The sequence below is a fragment of the Cydia splendana genome, chromosome 19 (genome assembly GCF_910591565.1).
Source record: "Cydia splendana chromosome 19, ilCydSple1.2, whole genome shotgun sequence".
In the NCBI taxonomy this organism is placed as follows: domain Eukaryota; kingdom Metazoa; phylum Arthropoda; class Insecta; order Lepidoptera; family Tortricidae; genus Cydia; species Cydia splendana.
Window position 1 is genome coordinate 5,362,352 of NC_085978.1, and position 12,558 is coordinate 5,374,909.

At 42.4% G+C, this 12,558-nt stretch overlaps 2 protein-coding genes across 6 annotated transcripts in view; one reads left to right on the top strand and one right to left on the bottom strand.

The window, feature by feature from the left end:
- Positions 1–12,558, bottom strand: part of LOC134800238 (transport and Golgi organization protein 2) — a 99,470-nt gene that overhangs the window by 60,641 nt on the left and 26,271 nt on the right. The gene's annotated exons all lie outside the window — the stretch shown is intronic.
- LOC134800159 (clathrin heavy chain) overlaps positions 1–12,558 on the top strand; it is a 55,049-nt gene that overhangs the window by 35,704 nt on the left and 6,787 nt on the right. For all 3 annotated transcript variants that reach the window (XM_063772630.1, XM_063772628.1, XM_063772629.1), the window contains 11 exons: positions 1,138–1,360; positions 2,304–2,478; positions 3,060–3,214; positions 3,416–3,640; positions 4,918–5,158; positions 6,120–6,277; positions 6,866–7,033; positions 7,569–7,718; positions 8,387–8,629; positions 9,075–9,189; positions 9,610–9,776. In XM_063772630.1, coding sequence (XP_063628700.1) covers positions 1,138–1,360; positions 2,304–2,478; positions 3,060–3,214; positions 3,416–3,640; positions 4,918–5,158; positions 6,120–6,277; positions 6,866–7,033; positions 7,569–7,718; positions 8,387–8,629; positions 9,075–9,189; positions 9,610–9,776 — 2,020 coding nt within the window. The remainder of the gene's footprint in view (positions 1–1,137; positions 1,361–2,303; positions 2,479–3,059; positions 3,215–3,415; positions 3,641–4,917; positions 5,159–6,119; positions 6,278–6,865; positions 7,034–7,568; positions 7,719–8,386; positions 8,630–9,074; positions 9,190–9,609; positions 9,777–12,558) is intronic.

A 12,558-nucleotide genomic window follows, 5' to 3' on the forward strand; every position in this document is an offset into this window, starting at 1 on the left:
TGCCCACACTAGACTGAGCCTGTAACGTGGGAATCGTAGAGAAATATAGAATAGCGATATGTTGCGGCTATTATTTAACAGAATACATGTATTATTAATTATTATTAAAGCTACTACATTATAATTACTCAAGGGTTAACTGGAAGAGATCCCTGAAAGGGATAAGTTTGCCTTTGTACTAATGATGTGTGTTCTTTCATGTTTTATGTTTCTTTTTGTACAATAAAGTATTTTACTACTACTACTACATTAAAACTAAGAATTTTTGCAAAAATATTTATAGTGGTTATTGAGAAAAGGATAATAGGATTGAAAAAACCGGCCAAGTGCGAGTTGGACTCGGTTCCATACCATGACGCAAACCACGGCAAAAAAAAACACGTTTGTTGTATGGGAGCCCCTCTTAAATATTTATTTTTTTCGGTTTTTAGTATCATCTGTGAACATTTCAACTGTCTATCACGGTTCATGAAATCCAGCCTGGTGACAGACAGACGGACAGTGGAGTCTTAGTAATAGGGTCCTGTTTTTACCCTTTGAATACGGAACCCTAAAAAGGAGATAAAATATAATGAGAATCTGAAATTGTTTGATAGTTCGACAAATTGATAGTTATAGTTTGTAGATTTCTAATAGGCCCCGACGGCTAATCCTTTGTCTATTGTTAAGTAAAACCGCTCATGCTACCACCTGCATAAAAAATCGTTCGTTCACTTTACCCAGGTAATTGAATTACAACTCCTATGGAAATTGCAATAAGATTCAAAATGAAGTAATGGATAAATATTTTGTTAGGATGTGTGTGGTCCGTTTAACTCGCCGGCACTCAGTACTACGGTTACTGAGTGCCGGCGAGTCGAACGCTACAGAACCAGTCTAAAATGTGTCATCGAGATGCGTAACAAAGGCGCGTTATCAGAGAGCGTACCTACACTGTGCACTGGTTTTTTGAGCGTTGGACTAGCCCGCGCACAGGTGCCAAATAGAATAATTAAGACCCTTTTTTACAGGTAAGTAGCACGTGCGGTTTTACTTAACAATAGATAAAGGATTAGCCGTCGGGGCCTATCAGAAATCTACAAAATATACATTGGTTACAATTTGGTGAACACAAGTATACATAGTTTTATAATGCAGGTACGACTCCCGCGTAGTCGGCAAGTACTGCGAGAAGCGCGACCCGCACCTCGCCTGCGTCGCGTACGAGCGCGGGCAGTGCGACCGCGAGTTGATCGCCGTCTGCAACGACAACTCGCTGTTCAAGACGCAGGCGCGCTACCTCGTGCGCCGCCGCGACCAGGAGCTGTGGCTCGAGGTGCTCGCCGAGTCCAACCCCTACAAGCGGCAGCTCATCGACCAGGTATGTCACCCTTAACTATACTCTGTATCTTTAGGTATTTAAATAAAAGTAAACAAAATCTACCCTCAATGGCTCCTTAAGCCAGTTGAGGGTAGATGAAAACATTACATGATCAAATAATGTAGGTTAAAGTCAGGTCGTTCAGTGTCAGATCCAGACGGTTTTGTATTTGGTTGGTTAACCAATAAATGTTCTAACTACCCGAAAATGTACAAATTGTTTATTTATTTTTATTTAAATACCTAAAGATACAGACTATAGTACTAACACAGAATAAATAATAGTACTACTGTACAGAAAGGACACTTCCTACAAAACCGAAGTTTGACAGCGATTCAGGGATGAATCATGCTGTCCCTTTCTAATATATGGCACTATCCCTTTCGGCTATTTAGGGTTTTCAAAATTCAAGTCATTATCTGTGGTCGTGCACGCAAAAGGACGTCAAGTGGTGCCAACCCTGATAATTGCTTGGAGCAATGCTGAGCCGAGTTTGCCCGAAGTGAAGAGTGTCTCCCCACTGGTACTAACTGCTGGACATATATCAGGGATCTCTACCGGAATGCACCATAGCGTTCCTGTCCAGCCAAAATCGCTCAATCTTCATCAGATCAGCGTAGCAAGCAGAGGCAGCCAAAAGTCGTAGATTGAAGTTTTCCGCTACGATTATTACACCTTTCAACCATCTATAACTCAAATATTCATTGCCTCCCCACAGAAAAAGTGGCAATGTTTTGTCCTCAACTTCAGATCTGTTCGACGCTCCTGAAGTTAGTTGAGCCATATAGCTAGTATCTATTGGTAATCCAATGGCGTAGCTTCTACCCCCGGGATTCGGCACTATGGCTACTTATCAGTACCGAGTCCTACTTCGATATAGCAAACAATAACAACATTCAAGTTCAGAAAACAATTACATTTTAATTTTTAAATTTTTCCACAGGTCGTCCAAACAGCTCTATCAGAAACGCAAGACCCAGAAGACATCTCAGTGACAGTGAAGGCGTTCATGACCGCAGATCTGCCTAATGAGCTCATAGAACTGCTCGAGAAGATTGTGCTCGACAACTCCGTGTTCTCCGACCATAGGAACCTGCAGAACTTGCTTATCCTTACAGGTGAGATACATTTGGTCACAAAAAATGACATTTCTTTTGATAAACTTGTCCTTTGCGTCTGTCAAGTCTTCCGAGACCTTCCGAGTCCAAACTCGATGTTGATGCGTTTTTCTGTCCTCGCCAGAAAAAGTCCCCTGGCCTAATGGCCACCTTTCAGCTGCATCGTCAGCAATTATTCCATAATCCATTGTCCGTATAGTGCATACAAATACGGAAAGGAAAACTAAGTAAAGGTATGACCATCTGACCATTGATCACTCGTTGAAAGCCAATCGTCAAGTAAACTCACAAAGTCCCTGAGAGGGTTTTTACTTCATTTTTTTTAGCATTAGAAAGAACTTTGCAGAAGTCAGCTTGTGGTTCCAAATCGGGCACTTTTTATGGTAACATTTTGAAGTTAATTATAAGTATTGAACATGTCACATTAGATAATTGCATTATGTATTATTAACAATTAAAGAGTCTGATAAAAACAGCACGCTTACTTCTGTGGAGTTCTTTCTAATAAAAAAAAATGAAGTATAGTCTCTTACCGAATTATGCCTATAAATGCTGAGCTAACATGAGCCGTATGTGTACAGCAATAAAGGCGGACCGCACTCGCGTGATGGAGTACATCAACCGGCTGGACAACTACGACGCGCCCGACATCGCCAACATCGCCATCAACAACGAGCTCTACGAGGAGGCCTTCGCCATCTTCAAGAAGTTCGACGTTAACACCTCTGCTATCCAGGTACGATTATATGTTGCCGCAAAACTTATGGAACTGTAAACGAGATGGCGTTGCATCTCGTTTACCTGTCAAAATCGAAGCACGAAATGGTCTTGCTAATTACTCATCCTTCTCAATCATCTTTTGATGTCCATATCTTCCGTTAAATCTCTTGTGAAGTACTTTGTAAATTAATATATGTTAACTTCAATCCTCTTCCAGGTGTTAATCGAACAAGTGAAGGACCTCGAGCGCGCGAACGAATTCGCGGAACGCTGCAATGAGCCCGGCGTGTGGTCGCAGCTCGCCAAGGCCCAGCTCCAACAAGGGCTGGTGAAAGAGGCCATCGACTCCTACATCAAGGCCGATGACCCCTCCGCCTACATGGACGTCGTCGCCACCGCCACACAGGAGGAGTCGTGGGACGACCTCGTCAGATACTTGCAGGTAAGATATACTCGTGTGGTCGCAGCTCGCCAAGGCCCAGCTCCAACAGGGGCTGGTGAAAGAGGCCATCGACTCGTACATCAAGGCCGATGATCCCTCCGCCTACATGGACGTCGTCGCCACCGCCACACAGGAGGAGACGTGGGACGACCTCGTCAGATACTTGCAGGTAAGATATACGTGTGGTCGCAGCTCGCCAAGGCCCAGCTCCAACAGGGGCTGGTGAAGGAAGCCATCGACTCGTAAATCAAGGCGGATGACCCCTTCGCATACATGGACGTGGTCGCCACCGCCACAACACAGGAGCAGTCGTGGGACGACCTCGTCAGATACTTGCAGGTAAGATATACTCGTGTGGTCGCAGCTCGCCAAGGCCCAGCTCCAACAAGGGCTAGTGAAAGAGGCCATCGACTCGTACATCAAGGCCGATGACCCCTCCGCATACATGGACGTCGTCGCCACTGCCACACAGGAGCAGTCGTGGGACGATCTCGTCAGATAGTTGCAGGTAAATGTGTACAAACAGCAACACACTTAACTGTCCATCGGTGGACCTTATTACAAAAGGCATAAGGTTCACCGACCGCTGTCACAGTGTGGGCGATAGTACATGTTTCATATTGATCAGAGTACTGATGAAGTAGTTCCAACAACGATTAGTGAAGCTCATAGAGGCATTCAAGGTGGATCATCCTTTTTCTTTTATGCGTGTTGTAGTAGACACTGTTACGTGAGATAATCTCAATAGAAACCCTAGAGCTTGGCTTAGGAGTATATAGACCAGTTTAAAAAAAACCGGGCAAGTGCGAGTCGGACTCGCGCACGAAGGGTTCCGTACCATAATGCAAAAAAAAAAAACAAAAAAAAAGCAAAAAAAAAACGGTCACCCATCCAAATACTGACCACTCCCGACGTTGCTTAACTTTGGTCAAAAATCACGTTTGTTGTATGGGAGCCCCATTTAAATCTTTATTTTATTCTGTTTTTAGTATTTGTTGTTATAGCGGCAACAGAAATACATCATCTGTGAAAATTTCAACTGTCTAGCTATCACGGTTCGTGAGATACAGCCTGGTGACAGACGGACGGACGGACGGACGGACGGACGGACAGCGAAGTCTTAGTAATAGGGTCCCGTTTTACCCTTTGGGTACGGAACCCTAAAAATGGTTATTGTTGTCATGATGTTTTAACGGGTTACACTTAACGTTTTGACCAAGTAACCTGGCATGTCTTACTTTCTATCGTACCGTACCGATTCTATTTTCTATTTACAGATGGCCCGCAAGAAGGCGCGCGAATCCTACATCGAATCGGAACTCATCTACGCATACGCCCGCACCGGCCGCCTCGCCGACTTGGAAGAATTCATCTCTGGGCCCAACCACGCTGACATACAGAAGATTGGAGACCGCTGCTTCGACGACAAGATGTACAACGCAGCGAAGTTGCTGTACAACAACGTCAGCAACTTCGCCCGGCTCGCCATCACGCTCGTGCACCTCAAGGAGTTCCAGGGTGAGTTCACTGTGATATCCCCGAGGAGTTCATCTCTGGGCCCAACCACGCTGACATACAGAAGATCGGAGACCGCTGCTTCGACGACAAGATGTTCAATGCAGCGAAGTTGTTGTATAACAACGTCAGCAACTTCGCCCGGCTCGCCATCACGCTCGTGCACCTCAAGGAGTTCCAGGGTGAGTTCACTGTGATATCCTCGAGGAGTTCATCTCCGGCCCCAACCACGCTGACATACAGAAGATCGGCGAACGATGCTTCGACGACAAGATGTACAACGCAGCGAAGTTGCTGTACAACAACGTCAGCAACTTCGCCCAGCTCGCCATCACGCTCGTGCACCTCAAGGAGTTCCATGGTGAGTTCACTGTGATATCCTCGAGGAGTTCATCTCCGGGCCCAACCTAGGTCTAGGTCTAGATCTAGGTCTAAATTTAATTCCTTGATTTGTGGCAGTTTGGACAAAGGTTTTTTAAGCCTCACGCGTTTTAGATTTTTCATATATTTTGATTGAGATCGCACGTGAGATTTCGCTACCGTGGGACTCTGGAGGTTTATTTACGTGTACCCATTCTGGTAGCTGTACCCAGCCATTCACATATATCTAAGGACTGGCCTTACGGGTACAAAAAATGGTACTAGTTCAGCGGTGTCACTCACGAATTCGAGCCAATTGTGCAGTCTAACGCAACTAGTTGCAACCGCGAATCGCGCGTGTGATGCGAACTCATCAACCAATCGCATTGTAGCGACGTACTGCTGTATGCCCTATTCATGCCTCATTTTTATTGCCCGTAAGGCCAGTCTTTATATATCTACGTCAATGTACCCAGCTATGTCAGCGTAATACTATAAAAAATAACGCCGTAAAAGCGCTCGTGCACTAATAGTAAAATCTTACGGTACCATTTTTCAGTTAGGTTAATACGCTCAGCGATAAATTTGTAATGTGGTTGTGCAGGCGCGGTGGACAGCGCGCGCAAGGCCAACTCCACACGCACGTGGAAGGAGGTGTGCTTCGCGTGCGTGGACGCCGGCGAGTTCCGGCTGGCGCAGATGTGCGGCCTGCACATCGTCGTGCACGCCGACGAGCTCGAGGACCTCATCAACTACTACCAGGTACACACTCGTACTGCCGCATTCACATTGCATTCCACACATATAACACACTACAGTGCTACACCATCCGTCCCCTGCCATGGGAATTAGGAAGTAAAACGTTGTTAGTACTCCCGCAATAAACTAATATTTTTACCCCTTTATATATAAAACTTAGTATGCACTTTTGATAAATGTTGTCCCTTTTTAATAAACATAACGACGAATTAAAACGACGTCGACGATTATCACGGGCTCCTTAGACTTGACAAGCGCTTCTGAATAATGCCATTAGCTTCTTTTGACTTATTTACTTTTTAAGGAAATGGGAAATAAGTTGCTAACGAACTCAATGATAAGTATATAAAAATAGATACCTGGGTAAACCACCCTATTGTCGATACTCGATACCTTACCGTATTAAAAGCAGCAGTGTGGATTTTCCTACTAAAATAGATCACCTTATTCTCCTAGATAATGATTAAACTCGTAAAATCGTGAACTGCTTAGTTCCTCCTACCGTAATCCAGAATCGAAAAATGCTTGTTTCTTCCATCAAAACTTATTTTCGTTGAAATTTTTACAACTGATCTTGGTTTATATTTGCAGGACCGAGGCCACTTCGACGAGTTGATCAGCCTGCTAGAAGCAGCGTTGGGCCTGGAGCGCGCACACATGGGCATGTTCACGGAGCTCGCCATCCTCTACTCCAAGTACAAGCCCGCCAAGATGCGGGAGCATCTCGAGCTGTTCTGGTCCAGGGTCAACATCCCCAAGGTGACATACGAGTCTTTTTAGCAGGTTTATAACGTTATGCCAAACACTTGATTGGTTGCCACTGTTGCCACATTGGTAGTTCTAATTTTTCTAATACTAAGTCAAAATATGGAGCAGACGTGAAGATCTGTCCACATCTGGTAAATTGCAGACGCACTGCGCGAATTACTTGTTAGTTACGTGACAAAAAATATCGCGCGCGAACTGGGGCCCGTTCCGTATGGAAGTCCCTTTCTAATAAAAGCTGTCAAAAGTGACATCCGCTTGTATTACAAGTTACAAGCTTTTGAGAAACGGGGCCCTGGCGGTGCGGATGGGAGAAAGCAAACTCTAGATGGGAGAAGAAACTTATAACTATGTTACTAGGTAACAGTAGGCGGTCTTATCGCTCGGAAGCCAAGCCATTTCCGCAAGTAACAATGGTCAATGGGTAAATTGTTCAATGTTAGTATGTCTCACAACAGTTTAAAATCTAGTAAAAATGGTGTTATTTATCAGATAAAAAAATCTCGTAACTATTGGTTTTGTTGGTCAGGTTCTACGCGCAGCCGAGCACGCGCACCTGTGGTCGGAGCTGGTGTTCCTGTACGACAAGTACGAGGAGTACGACAACGCCGCGCTCACCATGATGCAGCACCCCACCGAGGCCTGGCGGGAGGGACACTTCAAGGACATCATCACTAAAGTAACTACCCACTCTAGTTGTGCATTCTCACTTAACTGTATACGGCATTGTATATGGTAACGGCCGGTTAGCAATCGTCACAAAACTGACGGTCAATGTCAAACCCCATACATTTTGTCAGAAATGTGACGGTTTGACGTTACTGAAACACGACTTAAGTCGCGCTTTAAAGTACAAGTTAAAATGAAATTGCCCAGATAAACGTACTATTCGGTTCTAGAGACATATTAATATGCTCAATCGATCAAACTTTCAAAAACAGCACAATTATCATGAGTTCTAATTTCTTACAAGCCCTTAGAGATATTTTTGCTTTGCTTTTTGTTTTAAATGACGATGAGAAAGGTAGAGATTAGGCGGATCCACACAGAACGAGCCGCTTCTCGAAGAAACCGCCGCGCGAAGCCGCTTAGTCTGTGTAGACGTGCCTCGGGTGAAGTAAACGCACTCGCGGCACGCGAGGCACGTCTCCAGAGACCCAGTTGCTTCGCGCGGCAACTTTCTCGCGAGGCGGCTCGTTCTGTGTGGACCCATCTAATGAAATATTCCATCGACAACCATCTACCTTTAAACCGAAATAAACACAAATTAAAATATTTTCATAGAAAGTCATAAGTGTTTGCATTTGTAGATACAAATTAATGCTTTATTACCCCATCGTGTTCCAGGTCGCAAACATGGAGCTATACTACCGCGCGATCCAATTCTACCTGGACTACAAACCCCTCCTCCTCAACGACCTACTACTGGTGCTAGCGCCGCGCATGGACCACACTCGCGCCGTGAGCTTCTTCACCAAGGCCGGCCACCTGCAGCTGGTGAAGGCCTACCTGCGCTCCGTGCAGAGCCTCAACAACAAGGCCGTCAACGAGGCGCTCAACTCGCTGCTCATCGACGAGGAGGACTACCAGGTAAAATACTTCTGAGGCATATTCGGTGGACTCTCGAGCGATACCTCAGCGCGGCAATAATAAACAAAAGCAACCTAAACAAAAGCAAGCAAGACAGTGTTCCTTAACGCGATCCCCTAAAACAGCGGTCGGCAACCTTTTAGCAGCCAACGGCCACATAGTAGTTAACGAAGTTGACGCGGGCCGCACTTTGTTAATATTTATGTTTGACAATATTACATACAAAATAGGCAGGGAGGGTCGCGGGCCGCAAGTGAATGGCCGCCTGTTGCCGACCGCTGCCCTAAAAGAATCTTCTAAAAGAGAGTTGCGGGGAATCAGAGCTTAGTAAAAAAAAACTCACAGGTTACAAACCGCGGAGTCTTAAAAAATTATAGCTGTTTGTTATAGGCATGTTAACAATGGATTTCTGAGGTTGTAACCTAAACTCTTGTTTATTTTACAGGGACTACGGACATCGATAGACGCGTTCGACAACTTCGACACAATCGCGCTCGCGCAGCAATTGGAGAAACACGAGCTCACAGAGTTCAGAAGAATCGCCGCGTACCTATACAAAGGTAAAATATCATCATTTAGTTGAGACAATAGGCCAAAGGTGGTGGCTTCTTTTCGAATGATGGCGCCATACCTTTGGCCTACTCTCGAGTACGAGCATGTGGCGTTCTAAAAGTGTTAATCATTTGTGTCGAAAGATGACAGTAAATGTACTGACTACATAATTTACTTTGACAATATTCCTCTATTTTAAATTCTCTTTGGTACGTGCTTTGCCTCATGTGAGACACGACACAGAAACCGAGCTGCCCTGAGCGGCAATATCCGCGCAAGGCGGCCCGTTCTGAGTGGACTCGCCTTATTGATTTCTCGTCAGATTGCGTTGAAAATCATATTGTAAGAGAAAATCTCAAAATAGTATGCCTCTTGCAAGTTACCGAACTTGGAAATAAAAGATAAATAATTTCGATGTTTCTATCCAGGAAACAATCGGTGGAAGCAGTCAGTGGAGCTGTGCAAGAAGGACGCCCTGTACGCGGACGCCATGGAGTACGCGGCCGAGTCGCGCCAGCCCGACGTGGCCGAGGAGCTGCTCGACTGGTTCCTGCAGCGCGACAACTACGAGTGCTTCTCCGCCTGCCTCTACCAGGTACAGACTCGCTATGACACTACTGGGTGTACTGCAGAACCTGTGTTGGTTACTCTAGGGTGCTATCAGAGCGGACGCTCAAGCGGCAGCATGCAGCGACCGTATGGGCGGAAAGCAGCATACGGAACGTTCGCGAGCCGCAGAATCCAATATGCTCCCAAGATTACTTCGACGCGGCCCACCCCGCAGAACACAGAGAGAGTGCTCTCTTCAATCGGTCCCTCATTGCTGAGGATCGTGACTCCGTTTGATTCCGTCAACTAGTTGTCTCCATCGGTCCCGTTCTGTAGCTTGGTGGAGTGGGTCGTGCGTCGCTGACAGGTATTTTTAGTTCCTCCGCTATTTGGTCCGACCAACGTTTGGGACTTCTGCCCCTAGACCTTTTTTACAATCACAGTGAAATTCTGTCTTGTCAAATGGTAATAGTACATTGTGCGACATGGGGCGTAAGTTGAATATTGCAAACGAGAGTAAGTTAAATCGCGACGGCTTGCCGGAGCGATTTATAGACTCGAGTTTGCAATATTATTACGCCCCGAATTACACACAATGTTTTTCATCACACTTGCAATACAAAAATTAAGTATAAAGACAAAAAACTGTCAATTATGGCACTAGAAACTTCATAACTCCCTAGGGAGAACGCTTTTTCTATAACTCCCGCTAAACCTGCGTGCAATTCCACATTTACTGAGCGAGTGGTGAAAAATATAAAATATCACTGCTAGTTGTAACTGTACAACATAACTTTCTTCGACAGCGGCGCCGACTGGGACTTAATAGTAGAGAGGATATAGCCTTTGGGGTCAAAATAATTCCCACAAAGACGGGGTTTGATGTTTTTAGTTCTTTGTGTGTATCTTTATGACATACTAAAAATATATCAAAATATATTCATGCAAAACGCATTTATTGACATTTGAAATTTGAAAAATCAAAAATAATATTAAAAATCGTGTGTGGTATCAAATAACAGGAAATTACACGCTAAAAAAGATTGTGAGATTGATTTTACAAAATAAAAATAAAAAACAAAAGTAGTGGCTTAAAAACTGAATTTTTTTCAATGTTGAAAGTTATTTTCTACACTGAAAACAAAACTAAACTATTATAGTTTTACACATCAAAATACATTGTGTAAAAGAAAAGAATATTTAATTCATGAATACTTATTTTTAATTATATTATTATAATATGAAAAATATAGGCTCACAGGCTCTATATTTATTTAAAAGTTTTATCAATAAACTGAACGCACTTCAAAGGAGGTGATTGGCAGAATATAAAAAACAAAAAACGATTGTAGACTAGTCATCCGAATTTGCTCGATCGAATTCTTGGCCGGAAGTGAGATATTTGATATTAAAGGACTCTTTTTTTAGTATGTTGTAAATAATTCTTTAGTATGTTCTAAAACGGTGGCGCATAGCAAAAATGTTCTTATACATAAGTAATCTGCATAAAATTACCCACAAGAAAGATTCAGTACAATTTTTCGCTAGGATCAATATTCAAAGAGATATTAACGCGGGAAAGTTAATTATAATCACTTCTAAGGTCCCTTTTTTTTAGTTTTTCGTAAATAACTCGTAAACGGTGGCCAATATAAAAAAATGTTGTTAAATGTTAATAATCTACACAAAATCCTCTATAAAAAAGATTCAGTACACTTTTCGCAGGGATAATTACTTAAAAAGATAATAAAGAGGGAAAGTTAATTATAATAAATTCTAAGGTTCCTTGTTTATACTTTTTCGTTAATAATTTGAAAAGTATGACTCATAGCAAAAAATACTTATACATAAATAATAAACATAAAATTTCCTACAAGAAACATATGGAACACTTTTCGATAGGATCAATATTTAAAAAAATAAAGCAGCGAGTAAGTTAATTATAATAAATTTAAAAGTCCCTTTTTAGTTTTTCGTAAATAACTTGTAAACTGTGGCCCATAGCAAAATAGGTCATACTTTACAAATTATTTACGAAAAACAAAAAAAAAGTGACATGTGAATTGATTGTAATGAACTTTCTTCCTTTAATATCGTTTCAAATATTGATCCTAGAGAAAATAGGTCAATATGTTTTACGTAGAAAATTTTATGTGGATTATTTATTTATAAAAACCTATTTTGCTATGGGACACCGTTTACGAGTTATTTACGTAAAACTAAAAAGATACTTTAAAATTTATTATAATTAACTTACCCGCTGCTTTGTTTTTTTAAATATTGATCCTAGCGAAAAGTGTTCTAAATGTTTCTTGTAGGAAATTTTATGTTCATTATTTATGTATAAGTTTTATTTTGCTATGATTCATACTTTTCAAATTATTAACGAAAAAGTATAAAGAAGGAACCATATAATTTATTATAATTAGCTTTCCCTCTTTATTATCTTTTTAAACATTAATCCCTGCAAAAAGTGTACTGAATCGTTTTTGTAGAAAATTTTGTGTAGATTATTAACATTTCACAACATTTTTTTATATTGGCCACCGTTTACGAGTTATTTACGAAAAACTAAAAAAAAGGGACATAAGAAGTGATTATAATTAACTTTACCGCGTTAATATCTCTTTGAATATTGAACCTAGCGAAAAATTGTACTGAATCTTTCTTGTAGGCAATTTTATTCAGATTACTTATGTATAAGAATATTTTTGCTATGCGCCACCGTTTAAGAGTTATTTACGACATACTAAAAAAAGGGACCTTTAATATCAAATATCTCACTTCCGGTCAAGAATTCGATCGAGCAAATTCGGATTAAGCGGGGT